We start from the raw sequence: 19,439 nt of genomic DNA on the forward strand, positions 1-19,439 counted from the left end.
ATATAAGTCTTCAAACCTAAAGATATGATTTGTTACTTACGAGTTGGTTATGCATTGATTGTACGAAAACGCTTTGGTAACTCAATGTTATAAAACGTGCTTTTGTGTGTAATTCAATGAGTGGTAGAACAAACATATGAGTCGAAGTTTATCTGTTCCTTCTTGGATTAGAAGCTGATATCTGGGCCCCTCGATGATTTTGTTTTAACGTATGTATCGGGCCCGGTCAGAACTAAGTTGATGTGTTCAATTAAGTTCTTAGTCAAACAAATCGGAAATCGGGAAACAAACTGCTGGACAATAAGTAAGACATTGTTCCATGTATTTGTCCGGCTGATATCTAGAACAGAGGATTATATGATCACTTATCTTAAATGACGTATCAACATCTTCTCAGTTCCGAGAGACCTTGAAAGAGCTATGATTGCCGATCGGTTTCTGAAGTATTGCAGTTATAGTTAGTAGACTTATCCAAGTGGAAGACTGTTGGATAAGGTGTCTAAGTCCATAACTATTTCTGGTAAATACTTGACCCGACCCGGCATGGTCCATTTGGGTTGCATGGCACCATGCAATTGGATAAACTAAATGAGAGAAATAACACATATGGTTTATTAATATATTATAAGTTCTAATATATTAATAATATTATTTAATTAGTTTTGATCAAGAATTAATTTAGAATTAATTAAGTGATCAAAAGGATAACTAATTAAATATATGGGTAGATTATGTAAATCTTCCATATCTTATATAGTAGGCTAAAAGACTCCATGGATTATCAAGTTGGGTTTCACCCATAGGATGCTCCATGGAGTTAACCCATGGATTGAGAAATGAAGAGTCATGTTACATTAGGGTTTTACCTAATGCAACACACTATATAAGGACCATGCCTCTCCCCAAAATCGGCTACACTAGTGAGACCCTAGAGAAACAAGAGGGCTTGGCCGATTTTGAGTGTGTTAGAGTATTCTCTTAAGTTTATACTTTGCATTTGGTGTTGTGTGAAGCATTTGAGGCATCACACTTGAGGTGCTAGGATCACAAGGTTTCAAGGAACACTTACAACAACAAGGTATGTAGTTCTATCTTTTATACAAAGAAAATTGTACCCTATGTATGCTAGATAGGTTCATAACCTTGGAAAACAACTTTCCATGATTATTAGACAAACATAGATCCAAGGTTCTTAGGGTTGCATGTACACTTAGGAAGTGTTAGAATGCTCAAAACCCATCAATATCCGGTCGAAAGGACCGAAGGGGAGGCCATCACCCAAATATTGTCACAACTAGAAATTTTGTGTCTTGTAATCACAACACTCAAGTAAAATGTTGAATCAAAAACTTAAGAGCATGTAAGATACTTACTTCATGGCAACAAAATTTCAATCAAGTACACCATACAAGTATTTCAAATAGTCAACAAGTAATTGGAAACCCTAGAAGTTCTTGTGTAGGTCCATTTTGGACTAGGACTTCCTTATTGGGCCCAATGGGCCAATAAGCTTCCAACTTGGCTATCTTGGGCTTAGAACCTTAAATGGGCTCTAATTGGACCCACTTTCATTTATTTCCAATATTTTGGGCCATATTGGGCCTAGAATGAAATAAATCAATTATATGAACTACTATGGACCATAATTAACCTAATCTAGCCTAATAAAGCATAAAAATCACACTTATATTTTATAAGGCCAACAATCAGTCAACCTAACTCTAATATGGGCTTAGGGGCAAAAAGCCCAAAAATCCTTTCTCTCCTCTCTCTATTCTCGGCCCAAGACAAGCCCAAAAGAAAAGGAAGAGTTGAATTATTTCATGACACCTCATTTTTGTCCTTAGGTTTTCCATGCAACACACATATCTCCAAGAAACAATCTTGTCAAGCTTCTCACTCCTTCCCTCCCTTCTTGTTTCGGCCGAGAGCACACACACACACACACCTCACAAAAACACTCTCTAAATTACTCAAGAATCACCCACTCTCTCCATCCAAGATCTTGAAAATTTGGCTAGAAGCTTAAGGATCTTCATAAAGTGATTCATCATCTAAGGTAAGATAATGGCTAACTTATGATCTAACTCCCTTCACTTCATAAAAATCTCTTCTAAATTCATTCAATCTTGTGATCTTGCACCTTAGAAGCTCCTAAACTCGAGATCTTCAAGGAAAGGTTACTCTTTTGAAGGACTAAAATGGAAAATTTTAAACCTAATGGGCCAAAAATGCACTTTTCGGCCCAACAAGGCCCAAATTGCGAGATTTTCAAACTAGAGGGGCTGAATCTGTATTTTTCTGTAAAACAGAGGACTACTAGTGCTCCAAGTCCATTTCAAGGGTTAAAAATACTTTTCATATTCAAAAGGGACTAAAGATGCAAAAAATTTCTATTTTGGGCCAAAAATGTAAAAATTGCGAAAATTGAGGTTTCAGCCGAGAAAATTTCATCTTGAGGGACTAAAACTGTTTTTCAAATAAACTTGAGCTGAAAAATACCCTTTCAATAAGTTTTGATACTAAAGTGTCAAGAAAAATGGTTTAAGGACTAAAACGGAAGTTCTTTTATACAAAGGGCCAAAATTGAAAATTTATCCAAAAGAAAGGGGCTGCAAAAGAAAAATTCTAGTGATTTTAAACAATAAATCTGTTAGGATGGAATACTAGTACCACGACTATCGACGAAATATAATACACCTTCAACACCCAAAATCGTTATCAAACGAACTGATTCGGTCTCGAATCAATAACGAATCCGAACTTAATAACACGACGCTACTTCAATACACACGCAGAAATTTCGGGAAGTCAATACACACGTGGGAATACACCAGACGTCGATACACCATCTTTGGGCCCGAAAGTTTCAAATCGTGCTTGTTGGGCCTAGCTAGCCCAATGACATGATCTTTAGGCCCGAAGGAAACTCGCTTACATGTAGTTGGGTCTTATATGACCTAATTTCGTGTAAAAGGACTTTCAGCGGCTTTTGTGCTGTTGGGCCCCAAGGGTCCTTTGGTACTGCTAGCGAAGTCGAGAATTTACCAATGCGAGTCGGGCTAAGGGCCCTTCGCATTCACGATAGCCTTGAACGACTTATGGAAATATCGGGGGCTTCGTACCCTCTTTTCCTCCTCGGTTGTGGGGCTATGAGAAGTCGGGTGGTTGGATTAAGTGAATAGTACGAACGACACCTAAGGGATCGGTTGTATAGTTGTAAACTAGTCATTTTCATTAATGTGTGTTTATAACAATTCACAATCCATAATTAATCCAATGTCACCGGGACTCATTGAATACACACGTCGCAACAAAATAACAAAATATAAAGCGCTTAATTCAAAGTATTAGGAAAACATCGGGTTTTCCTAGGGTTTTCAATTCATACACCTACGAGATGCATACCAAGTTTAACAAATTCCTTTTTTTTACATTTATAGAAACAAACAAACATACTTACGGATCTTCACACTTTTTATACTATGCTCTTTTCAGAAAATATCGGATTTTCTGGTGGTTTTCAAAACAATACAAAACATTATATTTCAAACATTACTTATGAACTCACCAACATTTCATATGTTGACGTTTTTCAAAATACTTGTATTCTCAGGTAACAGGTAAATCGAAAGGGAAAAATGTACTCAGTAATGTCTTGCTGTTTGTTTAATTAGTATCGTACAATTTACTTTTGGGCATGTAATGTTATGGATCAATGTACTGAATGTAAACGCTACCAGTTGTAATACTTCAATGCTTGGTGATGTATGATGTTATGTTTCATGTATATTCATTGTGATGGTATTTAATTGAGTCACAATAGCCCTCGGACGTTTCCGCCGTCTGGTTCAGGGGTGTGACAAATATGCTAGGCAGTATCCGGTCGAAAGGATCGAAAGGGAGGCCAGCGCCCAGATATGCTAGGCAGTATCCGGTCGAAAGGACCGAAGGGTTAGGTCGGACACCCAGATATGTCTGACAGTATTTGTATGTTATGTGATTGTATGGTATGTGGTACGATGGGGGAACTAACTAAGCTTCGTGCTTACAGTTTACAATTTTGTTTTCAGGTACCTCTTCTTCGAAGGGGAAGGAGCTGGCGCAGTAGCGACACATCATACACACACATTGTTTTCTGCACCATGAGTTATTATGGGATTTTGTACTCTAACATTATGGTTGTTTTTATGTTTTAGTTTTCAGACACAAAATATGTTTATGAAATGATAGAATCAAATGATGTTTATTCACAAATGTTTTCCAAAGTAATGATTTAAAAATGAAAATTTTGGACATGAAAATTGGGTCGTTACACCTGACTCGCCGAGTTGTTCTACCAACTCGCCGAGTCCATGCCCCTCTATCTCCAAAACATCCTGAATCCACTCTTCGAGTCTGGCAATAACTCGATGGGTTCTCCTTCAACTAACACTTCGGGACCATCTTCAACTGACTCGCTGAGTTCATCTTCGAACTCGTCGAGTTCATCATCATCGTATGAAAGTCTAGGCTTTGACTCGCCGAGTTGTATGAAAAACTCGTCAAGTTCATCTTCATAACTAAGAAGATTGTCTTGGACTCGCCGTGTTCCTCATTGAACTCGTCGAGTATTATGATCTTCATGACCATTATGGATCCTGACTGACTGAATCCTCCCTAACCCCCTCACTGATCCGACTTATAAACAAAAGGGTTTGGGTTTGCGACCCGACTCGCCGAGTCCAAGAACTAACTCGTTGAGTCCTCCTTGTGACATCTCTACCCTGTCGATTTCAGTCCATCCCAACACCTCCAACTTATAGATCTGGACTCCTTATGCTAGCATTGCACGTAAAGTTGCTAACTTTACGTGCATGCAAGGTGTTATGAGGCTAGAACACCAAATCCAAACTAATTTTGAAGATCAAGGTCAAGAAATGGAACCCTAAATAGATAAAGCCAACAACTTTGAGCTTCCAAAGCTCAAAGGTGTCCAGATCTGCTGTCCAATCCATCCTCAAAGGCTTATCACCAAGATTCTACTTGGAAATGGTCCAATTGTGACAAAAAGGCAATCTAGAAAGAGATCTATCAATTAAAAGCTCAAGATTCAGACTTTTACCTCCTAATAGTTGCTAATTCGATGTGGAGGCTGGATCTACTCTTCCTTCCTTGCCCTTTTTCCTCCAAGCTTCCAAGATGCACTCCAATGGCCCTTAATCTTCTTCAAAAGCTCAAACAATGGAGTTGGGTGGCTAGGGTTTTGGGTTCTGGACGAGAGAGGCCTATAATGAACCCTAGGAAAGAGAATAATACGCTTAAATAGGGTACCAAGTCCCGGAATTAGGGTTTCCCAACCTAGACCATACTTGCCGAGTCCACTCACCAACTCATCGAGTCGGTCATTTACTCTTCCACACGGAGCCCGCTCCGACTCGTCGAGTTTTTCCGTGAACTCGACGAGTTGACTCCTTTGACTAAGGGATTTTTTTCCTTTCTTGGTCTTTCGGATTCTGGGTGTTACAGTTGGACATTATGAATCGTATCCCATATGCTTTGGGTATATGATCGATTGCATATGTTATAATATTCTCGTGTTCTAATTTTTCAAGTGCCTAGGGCATTAAGAGGGAAAAGGGAATAGAAACGGATACGACTAAAGTGGTTAAACAACTGCTAAGGACAATCTAAGGTTCACCAAGGATTGGTCGCTTAAGGACAGTTGAAAGTATAGTAATGGATGTAACATATCAGCATTATTATGAATATATAAGATTCTGTTAATAATGAATTGTCGTATGACAAATATGGAATGTTTCCATATTGGGAGTTGGAGATTAAGAATATATGAGAAAGCTAGGAACTTTTATGCAAGAAGGATGTTCAAAGGAATGTACTTTGAATTTGAGACTTCGTTTCCATGGAATTGATCTCCATTGGAATACTTTGTAATGTTTGTTGCCAAGTCTCTGTGACTTTTGTGCATAGTTATTACAAGAGGATCATTGCATATAAGTTTAGAATCTAACAGATTACAGTAAACCGCAAGAATTTGATATTCTTACATTTACGGTAAGGATTTGGAATTGTGAAGTGAGCATCATTGAAATGTTGTCAATTGATCTATTTCACAAAGTAAGGATCATAGATAAACATAGTGTGCATGCTTGGAGCATGTGACAACTATTGTTTTAATTCAAGTATTAAGTTGATTATACGAAACATTATACAATGAATAATGAGTAATCAATATGACACTCAAAAGTTTCGGGGCCATATAGGATTAGTATTATTCTTGTGTTTCACTTTGCATTTTTTGACTTCCCAAATAACTAAGTTATTCAAACCATCCACAATCGATCATACTTTGGAAGTAGGTATTGAGGCAAGACTGTCATGAATGGGTATTGTAACACCCGCAACTTCGGGCTAGTCAATTTAGAGACGATGAACATCAAAAATGAGTTTTTGATGGAAGATTATTTAGAAGGATTAATCTTAACCAAGTTGTAGTATATGTTACAAGGGTTCTGTACATATAAAGAACGTCGAAATCCGAGTTATAACGAAGAAGTTATAGCCCGTCGAAGTTTTACGGCAAAACCGGCGCGGCACCGGGAGACGTAAATAGTGAATTTACGGTAGAGGACTTTTTAGCCTTAGTGATCTAAACAAAAGTTGTAGTACACGTTAAACCGAGAACATACAAAAAAATAACGCCCAAATCTGACTTCGTATAAGGAAGTAATGAATTTTCTAAGATTTGGCATAGTAGTGCACGACCCGAAACTCGAATTTTAGATCGAGCGGTTTTTGGCTTATGTGACCTACATGAGAATTGAAGATCTCATTAATAGGAACTCAATGGTAAAAAGGCAGACGAAAACAGAGTCCATATGTAGAAGTAATGAATTTTACGCGGACATTTAACAGTATAATCTCCTTGTACTGTTAAATTTAAGATAGGTCGAGAATTAGCCGACGGAGTCAAAATGAAAGTTGTAGATCTTATTTTTACCAACTCTTGGATATAAAGAACGTCAAAAATGGAGCTCGTATGTGAAAGTTACAGATTTTAGAAGTTGGAAGTGTACTGTGCGAAAATGGGTGATGTGGCACAATCTTGGCCATTGCTTTCTCCCCAAGTCTTGCCACTAGATGGTGACATGTGGCACCAAGTTCAGCCATTTTTCACCCTATAAATAGAACCTCTACCACCCTCATTTTTTCACATCTTTCCCATTCTTTCTTCTTTTTACTCTCTCTTTAGAACCTCTCTCTAGCCCCGAAACCCCCTGAAAAGCCTATGGAACCTCCCTAGCACAAGGTGGAAGCCCCAGAGTGCTCGACGGCTCTGAGAAGAAGAGCTTTTTGGCTCGGGAATGCTGCTCCAAGCAAAGCCCAGTTTTCTAGAAAACCCGTTGTAAGTGAGTTACGCCTACGCTATTTTTAATATAACTTTTATTTAATTATAGTAACGTTATTAGGAACTTATAATAAGTACTTTGGCTATTATTATGGGTTATATAAGTATTGTTTAACACTTATATAATAGTAATAATAGCTAAACTATTAATTAGTCTCGACAAATAATAGACTAAACTCTAGTGGTAATAATACTAAGTTTCGTCAAAGGAAATTATTTTTAAGAAGCAAAGTGCTGTCTGAGTTCGGAATCACCACCTTTTCAAGTGAGTGCATGGTCCCTTTCATCTTACACATAGATATGAAGTATTTTATATAAACTACATGTTATGTGTGCATATTATCTGTATACTCGCTATCTATGCTGGATGAACGGTTTTATACAAGTTTTATATGATTTAAACTGTATATGTATTTATATCTACAAAATATGTTGGGTAAAACATGGGTAGATGAAATATGAGTTAGATAATGAGTTGAGAGGTGATATAGACCATGAGTTAAGGGTGACAGGTGGACAATGTGAGAAGCCTTGTTCCCAAATGTTGGCCCCGTCATCTAGCAGAGTATGGATGACAACCACATACTATTCTAGACAGTCCAGTGGAACACTAGTAGACTCGCAACCTGTAGGTGTTGTGAACGATGTGTTCACCAGTGTACTCTAAAAACCCATTGACATGTATTGCGAGTGGACTCTTGAAAACGATATTGTCAATAAACGATATAACCCTAGCAGCTGTGCTCGAAAGACGATACTCTCAGCTGCGCCTCATATCGAATATCACAATTATGGCAGCTGCGCCTAAGTGATAGAACTAGCAGATGTGCTTGACAGTTGTGTCATTGATATCGATGGACTTCGTATCTATTCCTTACGATAATCATTAGGAATGAATGAACGATAAATAACTGATTCTTAGGGTAGATCCTTAAGATTAAAGAAGATAATGGGGATGGGTAATTGGGTTAACTATTTGATGATTAAACATAATAATTATATTATTGTGGGTTGAAAACCCTATGTACTCACAAGGTTTCCCAACCCGACCCACTCAGTTTATTTATATCACAGGTGTTGATATGAAGTCACATTACACTGAGAAATTAAGGACATATAAATCAATAGTGATAATGAATGTAAGTTCTGTTTATGCTTATGTTTCTGTATTGACAATGATATCCCAAATGTTTTAAAATGAATAAAAATACTTTTCTTCGGAAATGCTTTGATAACGTATTTATCATGTTTTATTGGGAACAAATTCCGCAACATTTTTATTAGAAGAGGTGTTCTGATTTTTATAAAGCATAAACAAAATCGGTCTTTTCTGGCCGAGAAAATGGGAATGTCACATGTATGTAGTTTGTCTAAAGGCGTTTAGACATAGCACAAGTTTGCCTGCCGTGTTCATGAGTACTCTTGGAATAAGATTCGAGTATTGGATTCAACCCATGCTCATATGAATCACTTCATAGATTTTATCACGAGTAATTGTGAGACGATAATATCTTCTCTTCTTGAAAACAAGACATGTGAGTTGTAATTTACAAGTCGGTTGCACATTGACATATGTAAGCGCATAGTAACCTGGTGTTATAAAACATATTGTTGTGTGTAATTTGATGAGTAAGTACAAGCAAGCATTTGAGTCGAAGTTTATCTATTTCTTTTACCCCCATGTGGATAAAAACGATATATGTGGGCCCTTCGATGATTTAGTGATGACACCCTAAGTGCTTGGCCAAACCTGGGCTGATTTGATTTGTTCAATTAGTCAGTTGTCATAAATCGGAAATTGGGAAGCAACACATGAACAGAGAGAATGATTATAATTCATGTCTCAGTTCATACGATATCTAGATAGAGGAATATATGATCCCTTATCTTATGTAGGCGTCATTGACTAGGTCAGAGTTCGACAGCGGATTTTAAGTGCTACGATTGCTAGTCGGGTTGTGGAGTCGTACTTGCAATAATAGTTATTAGACTTATCCAAGTGGGAGACTGCTGGATTAGGTGTCTAATTGGGTTGCATGGTCCATTTGGGTTACATATCACAAGGACAATTTGATAGCATGGACTTTTGAGAAGAGGTTATTTATGATTTGTTAATATATTATAAGTTCTGATATATTAATATGAAATCATATGATTTAATTAGTATTGATAAAAAATTAATTTGGAATTAATTTAGTGATCAAAAGAGACTAATTAAATGTAAGGGGATTGATTTGGTAAATCAATGATTCTTATAGTGTGGGCCAATTGTTATTTAGGATGGGCTAAACGCCTAAACCAATATGGTAGTCTATGGATAGTCCATGGAGGTTTAACCCATGGATCCTAGGTAATATGAAGAGTCATGGGCAATATGGTTTACATGGTGCTAACCCAAATCTTGCCATACTATATAAGAAGCCCCTTAGCATCCAAAATGGGACACTAGTGATCCTTGGAGTTCCATGAGCCAATTTTAGGAGCAAGAATATTCTCTCAAAATTCATCCTTTGTCCAAAGGTGTGTTGTAATTCCATTTGAGGTGCAACACTTAGGGCACTAAGTTCTTAAAGACCAAACTCAAGAAGTTCTACAAGCTACAACAAAGAGGTAATTCTATTTTGAAAACAATATTGCATGTATAATTAGAGAAAACATAGATCCAAAGCATTTAGGATTGTATGTACAACATAGGATGTTGTAGTATACTAAAACCCTTCACAGTGAGGAAAACTCACATCTTAATCTAAACAATAGCTGATGAGGTCCCGAATCCAAATCTCTGCTCTAACCGTCACCTATCCATCCACATGATCAACTCTTAAACATAATCCAAAATACCCATAGGTCAAAGTCAAAGTCAACGGCCAAGGTCCCAAAAGTCAATATCATTCCCAGTGGAGTATGCCCTGCGTACAAAGAGAGTACGCCCAACGTACTCTGATGTTGACCAAAAAGCGGGGCGTTGACCGCATACGCGCAACGTACCTCCAGGTATGCCCAACGTACAAAGCCCAGTACCAAAACTCCATTAAGAGCTTATTCCATTAAGCCCTTCAGTCCAAAACTCAGATCCAATCCCAAAATGATGTCCTAAGTCATAAAGTTTCCAACTTTATGACTTTGCATGGCTATTAAGTGCTTAAGGTCCAAAACTTTATGTTCTTAACCCAAACGACCATCTAACACACACATGGGTTACATACAACACTAAAGATCATATTTTTATGGTTCATAATAGCTCTATAATGGATAAAGTTTCCAACTTTATATATCAGAATGGTCCCAACAAACAAGACATAGTCTTTAAGTTTCAAAGGGACCCAAAAAATGCATCTTTTCAACTTAATCCATTAAGTTCATCTCTTTAACTTTCAGATCTAAATCAAAATGATGTTTAGATGGATAAAGTTTCTAAATTTATCCATAACAAGGTCACAAACTTTTAAGATCTAAATTTTTATGCATTTAAAGTGACCAAAAGCTCATAACACCCAAATCTAGCTAGATCTAACAATTTCATCATAAAGATTCAAACTTTATACCTCTAAAAGAAAGATCAAGGTGAATACAGTTTGTATCTACAAGCTCCAATGCAACCAACACTTCTTCAATGAGTTCCTTCTTCTCCAAGGTGCACCAAGAACACTCCAAAGCACTTAAAAACACCTTTTTTTGCTCACAAGGGTCAATCTATGGTTAGGGTTTCATGAGAGGGTGTTAGAGAGGTGAAGGTTGAGAATGGAATGGGTTTAGAGGAGTTAAGGAGCTAAAATGGGCTCAACCATGAAAATAGGGTTTGGGAACTGATCGTGTATGCCCATCGTACTCCATTTATGCCCAACATACTAGGGATGCCCTAGTACGCCCGACGTACATGTTGAGTACGTCCAACGTACGTGGCTCAACCTAAACCGCCCTAACTTCAAACAACCATAACTTCTTCGTTCCAACTTCATTTTCGACATTCTTTATATCAACGTAAAGGTGTTCAAGAGCTATACAATATTATCTAAACATCCTGGACTAAAAACTTTTCGAACAAAAATCCATATTTCTCATAAGAACCCAGCCAATGACTTTTCCCTTTCTACCCTTTGGCCTAGAACACAATTCAAGGGTAAAATCTCTTAACTATCATTACCTCCTTCCACAAGGACTAAACTTTGCCTCCTTAAGGCCTAAAATCTCACAAAATCGACTTCCGGTCCATGGCTCAGAAATGGAAGGAAACAAGATGTTACATTTTTTTTGCCAGATTCGAGTTAAGAAGTGCAAATTCAAATTGGAAGGAAGCAATCACAAAGAATCTTGTTGTATGCTATGAAGATTGATGAAACTAAAACCGAAGTCGAAGACATCTTCTGCTTGAAGAAATCTAGAGCACCAATATTATTCGAACGATTCGTGAATTAAGTTACTAATATACGTGAGGGGCGAGCCATGTTGGATGCCACGAGCAAAACTTGAAAAAACTTGTCATAAAGATTGAATGTGTACAAAACATTAATGACTAAATGTGTACAAACTGAAAAATTAAGGTGCTACTATATGTACCCCCTCAGTCACATAAATCATCAAATCATGGGGGTACACAAACACTATTACACTCACATAGGTTGTACATTAAGTAAGTTATGGGTACATATAGAATTTTCCAAAAATACCTTGTTAAATCATTTTTCCGATTTAACTTGAAATAACCGATTATAAGACTAAATGTATAAAAAAACAAATTAAATGGTTAAATACAGAAAAAATAAATTCAATGACTAAATATATAAAGTAAAAAAAAATATATTAATCTATTAAATTAGTATTTTTTTTAAATATATTACACTCTATTAAATTATTATTATTATTTTTTTAAAATATATTACACTCTATTAAATAAAAAATAAGTTATCAAAATTCAAAAAAGAGAAGACACATATTTAAATCGGACCGCAATCATGATATTTTTTTCTCCTGGTGTGCGCATTGCGCCTCTCGTTCCATTCCAACTTTATTTTCTCTTTCTGTCACTACTGAACAGTGAACAGCCACAATCTCCACTGCTACGCTTGCTTCCATTCATATGTACACATACATGTCTGCTTAGCTCTCTCTCTCTCTCTCTCTCTCTCTCTCTCTCTCAAACAAACACACATACTACTGTGCTCTACTGCTACAGCCCTAGATCTCATCCCTTCCGTTCGCTACTGCATTGCATTTACTTCGATTCAACTTGCCATACACTGATATACATCGCCATGGAAGTAGCTCGAGCTTTTTTGGTTGCTGTATCCATGGCGGTGGTGCTTCTGTTAGTGCAATGTAGCTTTTCGGCCCAAGCACATGTGATATACTCTTCCAGAATGATTCATCGGTATTCTGATGAAATGAAAGCTCTTAGGGTTTCGAGGGAAGGACATACGGTGGAGGATTGGCCGGAGCAGGGAAGCTTGGGTTACCTCCGCCGGCTTATTAAGAGAGATGTTGAAAGGCAGACGATGAACGTTGGGTCTCAGCATCAACTCCTGTTTCCATCTGCCGGCAGCAAGACAATGTCTGGCGGAAATGAACTTGGATGGTTAATTCTCTTACTTTTTCATGTTAATCTCTTGAGCTAATTTTCTGTACACTAGCTGCTGATAGCTGGATCAATTAATACAATTAGGATCATGAGGGTTCACTCCGTAAGAAACTTTTATTTGTCTGTCGCTATCTGCTCGTCCGCTTGTAAGAATTATTACACAAGTGGATTCAAGATATATATGTCTCAATCTATTTGTTTAACAAATAATTTCCTATTGGTTTGATAAAATTGCTTTTCCAAAAAGCGTTGCATTCTCTTTTTGAGAATTGAATTTTGGGAATACAATAATACCAAACATGTAGGGTTAGCTCGAATTAGAAGTAGGTCAAGATCTTACAATAAATAAGATACTATAATTCCATGCCCCAGTCATTAAATCAGGGATATTATCAAGCCAATGGTCAAGAAAATCCATTTTGCAAAAAAGAATTATACATTTTAGCAAATTGATTACATTTCCCATGTGTGAGCCCTAACTCAATCTCACTGATAACGATGATATAGAGATCACTTGTGAAGCTTATTTCATCCCAATGTTCTTTTGTTTAGTTCCTGTTATGGCATCATTCTGCCAGTTTTTTCTTGGCTATTTTCCCTGAGCTTGCATCTTTCACAGGTTGCATTATACTTGGATTGCTATAGGGATGCCTAGTGTTTCCTTCCTTGTTGCACTTGATACTGGAAGTGATCTTCTATGGCTTCCATGTGATTGTGTGCAGTGTGCTCCACTTTCAGTAAGATACTATGGTAGTCTGTAAACGACAAAACATGGCTACAGTTTAGCACTTATTCAAATTGATTGAATTGCAGGTGCTCCCTGGTATTTGGGGCATCTATTATGCAGGATTCAGATCAGAATGAATACAATCCATCTCACTCAAACACAAGCAAAAGCATAACATGCAGCCATCAATTGTGTGAATTGGGTCCAACTTGCCAAAACCCTAAGCAGCCATGCCCTTACACTGTTAAGTATGCCTCTACAGATACTTCCAGTTCTGGATCACTCGTTGAAGACATATTGCATCTTGCATCAGATGGTGTTAATACATCCAACACCTATGTTAGGGCTCCAGTTATTATAGGGTATGTTCTTTGTTTCTTCTCCAACTTTCACATCATAGATTATAGATATAAATATCTTTACCAATTCCAAAAGGGTTAAATGGAAGAAACAGCAAATATACCATCAAGACTTAGTTTTGGTAGTTATTAAATGCAGATGTGGTAAGAGCCAAAGTGGTGGTTACTTGGACGGAATTGCCCCTGATGGTGTCCTTGGGCTTGGGCTTGGTGAAGTTTCAATTCCAACCCTCCTTTCCAAATCAGGAGTCACAAAAAATGCTTTCTCTTTATGTTTTGGTGAGACAGGTTCTGGGAATATATATTTTGGGGATCAAGGACCACCTACCCAAAAAACCACTCCATTTTTGCCCATTGATGGAAAATAGTAAGCCACTTTTTTTATCTTTTCTCTTTCAAATATCAAAACTTATCTAATTCTATAAATGTAACACAGTTACAGATCATCTGAATCAACTTAAATCCATGGTGGAAGTTAGGGTTGTTTCTTTTTGATTTAATAAGCTTAATAGGTTAAGCACTTAATCAAGACAGTTATATATTGCTTTTTATGTTTGACTTTAAAGTTGATGAATTTTGTTAAAAAAGATTATATATATATATGCAGCATTGCCTACATAATTGGAGTAGAGAAGGTCTGTATCAGTACTACATGTCTTGATGAAACAAACTTCAATGCTCAATTTGATAGTGGGACAACTTTCACATCCCTTCCAGATGATATATATAAAGCAGTTGTTAAAGAGGTAAGCTTTCAATAACTCAGTTATAAAGTTCAGTTGGAAATTTTTAATTTTAGTTTGTGACTTTTTTGTTTTTTATTTTTTATATAGTTTGACAGACAAGCAAATGCCACAAGAGTTGATTTTGAAGACCTACCCTTTGAATACTGTTACAAGTCCAGGTATTTTCTGAAGAAAGAGAATACCTTTTTTTTTTTTAATAAATTTTGTATTCATTTTGTTTTTGGTGTTAAAATAGTTCGCAGGAGTTGCCAGATACTCCATTGGTGACTATTAAGTTTGCAGTCAACAATAGCTTTGTGGTCCGTGATCCACTTTTTCTTATAAATGACAGTCAGGTTGGTATTCCAAAAAGATAATTGTTGATTTACTTTTTTTTTCAAGGATGGAATGGAATCCATGAATCCATGATGTAATGGAATGAGTCAATGAGTCGTTCCATTCTATGATCATGTTGGGTTGACCTGTAGGAATGTAATGGATTTTCATATGTAGATATACAAGATATAACATTAATCTATATTCTACACATTATTTTAAGACAAAATTACACAAATGGTCCTTGTGGTTGGTAGAAAATACCACTGCATGTCTTTTTTGAGGAATTTTTAACATGATTGGTCCTTTTCATGTTTAAAAAGCACGCGATGGGTCGTTTTCTGCCAACCACAAGGACCATTTGTGTAATTTTTAATAATTGCATCACTAGAACAATGGATAGTTATTCAGAAACATATGAATCCCAAAATAATGTATATTCGTAACGTAGAAATAATATTTATATTTTATATTTATATGTCGTAAAATATTTTTAATAACATTTGTTTTGCAGGGAGGAGTTGCAGGGTTTTGTTTAGCTATACAATCATCACCTTATGAAATGGGACTTATTGGACGTAAGCATTCTGAATTTCTTTTTCACTTAATATTAATAAAAACGTCTCGTGAGTTTTTTACAAATTTGCCCTCATTTCTTCATGTTGGTTTATATAATATTCTTTTTTTATTATCCATCTAATTAATTCTGTGTGTGCAGAGAACTTCATGCAAGGATATCGGTTGGCTTTTAATAGGGAGAATCTTACACTTGGGTGGTCATGTTCAAAATGTGAGTACTCCAACTACATTTTGAATTATAAATTATAAATTATAAGCAAAAGTACATCACTTCACTTATATTAATTAATGGAAATTGAAAAACGGAATGCTAAATATTTATAAAGCAGATGAAATTGGAATTAGTTATAAGATTACAAAATATTTTAAACATCAGAATACTAAACAAAAAAAGTATATATTTTAAACAAATGGAATAGTTTAATATTTAAAATTTAAATTATAAACAAACGGAATACTAAATATCTACAGAAAACAAACAAAATTACAATATATTATTATTATACAGGGAAAATATGTTTTACTTAATTAATCCTCCAAGTAGATAGATTATTACATGAATATATGAATTTTGGGTCATCTTATTCTTAGGCCAACCTCTAAAAGACGAGAAAGCTTCCGGAAGCAATGCCAATGCCACGTCACCAATTTCACTGCCAACAACCGAACAACAAAGGACCCCAAACGCCCAGGCAGTTGCCCCTGCTGTTGCCGGAAGAACACCCTCGAAATCATCAGCCACCTTAATTCTCTCAAATTCATCATGTTTTTTACGGAATTTACTGCCTTTTCTTCTTTTACTGCTATTTCATCAGTCACCCTCCCTTCACCTCTGTAAATACTAAATGTCACTCCTCCGTTTAGCTTTTTTTTAGGAGTCTTATGTTGTTGTTAGATCAGTGGTGTGTGTGTCAATCATGGACTTTTGACTTGTTATGGCTCTTTTTGGACATGGGTATATTGTAATATGATGAGTAACTACTGGTTTATATAATCAACCAATTATGGCTTCTCATTTACATCCACATCATATGTACTCTATGAAATGCAACATTTTGCTTCCCAAACGTACTTGCATCTTCTCCAACTCTAAGTTAAAGTCAACAACTGGATTTAAATCAAGGTCCATCATGGTGTGCACATAGGAATTCGTTATTTTCTGAGAATGAATTATGAAAGTAAGTAGTAACAAACCTAAATTTCACCTACAAGAATTTATTGAAATAGGATTAAATGACAGGCATAGAGAATCCTTCCAACCTTGTAATTTAACTGATTTGGTTGATTTTTGGTGGAATGAGAGCACTAACCCTATCAATGAACTTAATACATGCCTTGAGCAATCGTTAGAATCTTGAAATCATGAGTACGACTACCCTAATTGCCAAGATATGGACGGAGAACGAAGTGTTTTACCTCAAGGTGCACAAAATGGTCACGGGTCAGTTTTTTAGAATCGGTCTTTTTCTCGGGCCACTCTAGACCAGTGGGTCTCATGGTCTTTCCATTTGCTTAAGTCTGTTTGGATTTGGGGTTATTTTTGTTTTTCCCATTTTGGTTTCACTCCTTTGGATTAGGTTATAGGTATGAGTAAGTTGATTTTATAATAGGTTGAATTAGGTTGGAGTTGGGTGATTACATAAATGCCCGATTTAGGTTAGCGTTGGGTGGTCCGTAAATGAGAGTCACCATTTTACCTATAAAAAGGTCATGGTTTGGTTAGTGTTATCACACACTCACACTTAAAAGGGTTCTGAAAGTAATTGTTGCAGTCCCAAACGATGTAGTAGTTGTTTTGCCAAACCCTCGACATGCACGTGTTTGAAAAACTTTTTAAGTTGATTGAAATGGTTGATGGGTCATAGAAAGTGCGTTGCAAAAAATGTGGCGATTTGCTTGCGCCAAAGGGAATTTTAGGCTTCCACGCCATGAAGCTTTCTTGTTAGTGTTGTTAAATTAAATAACTTCATGTTTAAGAGTAGTATGCATTTGTAGTTGTTTATCTCTATCATTTTCTTTCCTCTATTTATATCATTCATTGTATTTGTTGTTTTCTTTATTATAACAAATGTGTGAATAAATGTGAAACTACTCTCTTAATATATAACTTGTAAACATGAACACATCATTAATCTAAGAAACTTAGAAAGAGGTTCATAACATTACATAACTTGTAAAAACTTAAACACATCATTAACATAAGAAAATTAGAAAGTTCATATCCATGTTATTTGCAAAACTTAACCACATTTGTGTCGTTTAGTTTGATTTGCTAATGTCTTCAAATTGTATGTCTAGATAAAAGCGCTAAATGTTGCGATCGGCTGCACGAGAGCTACTTCCTTAGCTCCAACATTTTCCAACTATCTAATATTCGAAATTTGCCAAATTTGATTTTATTTGCAATTTTATCGAGATTTTTTTTGAGAAAATTAGGTTTTGGGATGAGAAAAATGGTTGGGTATGAATGGGTATTAATATGGTGTTATTTGGTAGGAAAAAAACGACTTTTTAACGGTTGAGAGAATAGATAAAAATGAAATGTAGTTGTTGCTTCTAAATTATAGCCGTTGGAAAAAGGAAAAAAAATAGGTTGATTTTTTTTGTTAGTTTTGTTATTTTAACCGTAGATGTCTAATTCTTAAAAGCATTTCAATTGGGTTTTTGGAATAAAGAGGGGAAGTATCTTAAAGCTATTAAAAAAAAAGGTAAGCCTTTACGCAAAAGAGGAGTAAGGCAAGCAGCCATTGAAGAGCCTCCATGCCTTAAGATCGGTTTTGGACCGTTTTTTTATTTTTAGGACAATCTCATGGAAAGACCAGTCATAAGTCATAGCTAGGATTGGCTGAGGACCGACAATAGGCTGAAAATGAGGAACGTACCCGAATCGTTGGTATTGACTGACTAAGGATTTAACGATCTGCTTCTATGTAAAAAAAAATATGGACCAGTTAGGACCGATTCATTTGTGCACATCTGGTTTTACCATTGGAGTTTTGAAAGGACTGTTAAGATGGTTTTTATTTACAGACCCCACATATTAGATATTTTTTCCAGATTAAATCTTGATTTTTTTCCCAAAAAAAAAACTACGCATTTTTTTTTTTGTTTTTTTCTTGATTTGACATTTTTAATAGGTTTACCGATATTTTTTCTAGATAATTTAAAAAAAAAAACCCTCACATTTGACTACTTTTTCTTTTGGATCACAATTTTCATGTTTTTGCTGCTTATGGTCTTTTTGATAATTTTTAACATTAAAACTTAATGAAATGTTAGATTTTGGGTCTAAGAATATCAATAATAACTTGGATAATTTTAGAATCATGTTTTGTATATACACTTTCCAAACTATGTGATTTCGACCTTGTGGTATCACAAAATCTGATTTAGGATAATCGAAGAGCAATCGATTTGGATTCAGGATTCTTCCAAATCCTAAACACATAACTATTGTGTTGTGTTTTCAAAGAGACAATTTTTGCATGCAAAGAGAAAAACATGAATTCTAGTTATAAACTTGATAACTTGCATGTAAAGACCATCTTCCATTTTATACTTGGACGTTGGCACAAACATGCACTTTGTGTTAATTTTTTTATCTTTTTAAATGTAAAACAAAAATCTTCAAATGTTGATCATATATGTATTCAGTATTCATATGAATGTTCATTTTTGTTCCTTTTCATGAAATGAGGAAAACATAACTGATTTGATATAAATTAGAAAA

General features: G+C 35.9%; 1 protein-coding gene across 1 annotated transcript; it reads left to right on the top strand.

Moving 5' to 3' along the window:
* Nucleotides 1-12,369: 12,369 nt before the first annotated feature.
* Nucleotides 12,370-16,734, top strand: LOC145097162 (Eukaryotic aspartyl protease family protein). The gene is made up of 10 exons (XM_079034677.1): nt 12,370-12,980; nt 13,603-13,720; nt 13,831-14,072; nt 14,209-14,436; nt 14,677-14,815; nt 14,903-14,973; nt 15,051-15,150; nt 15,645-15,708; nt 15,849-15,920; nt 16,301-16,734. Exons 1-10 carry the CDS (start codon nt 12,661-12,663, stop codon nt 16,552-16,554), a joined length of 1,608 nt encoding a protein of 535 aa, XP_078890803.1. The 5' UTR covers nt 12,370-12,660; the 3' UTR covers nt 16,555-16,734.
* Nucleotides 16,735-19,439: the final 2,705 nt, after the last annotated feature.

This window comes from Lactuca serriola, chromosome 4, assembly GCF_051521515.1.
Source record: "Lactuca serriola cultivar US96UC23 chromosome 4, Lser_US96UC23_V15, whole genome shotgun sequence".
Taxonomy (NCBI): Eukaryota; Viridiplantae; Streptophyta; class Magnoliopsida; order Asterales; family Asteraceae; genus Lactuca; species Lactuca serriola.

What these genes read in the sequence shown, in the direction of transcription:
- LOC145097162 (XM_079034677.1), top strand. Translation starts at nt 12,661, where the DNA reads ATGGAAGTAGCTCGAGCTTTTTTGGTTGCTGTATCCATGGCGGTGGTG. An exon ending in TGCAGTGTGCTCCACTTTCA is followed by an intron (nt 13,721 to 13,830) that starts GTAAGATACTAT and finishes TCTATTATGCAG; the next exon opens with GATTCAGATCAGAATGAATA. An exon ending in TGGGTGGTCATGTTCAAAAT is followed by an intron (nt 15,921 to 16,300) that starts GTGAGTACTCCA and finishes TCTTATTCTTAG; the next exon opens with GCCAACCTCTAAAAGACGAG.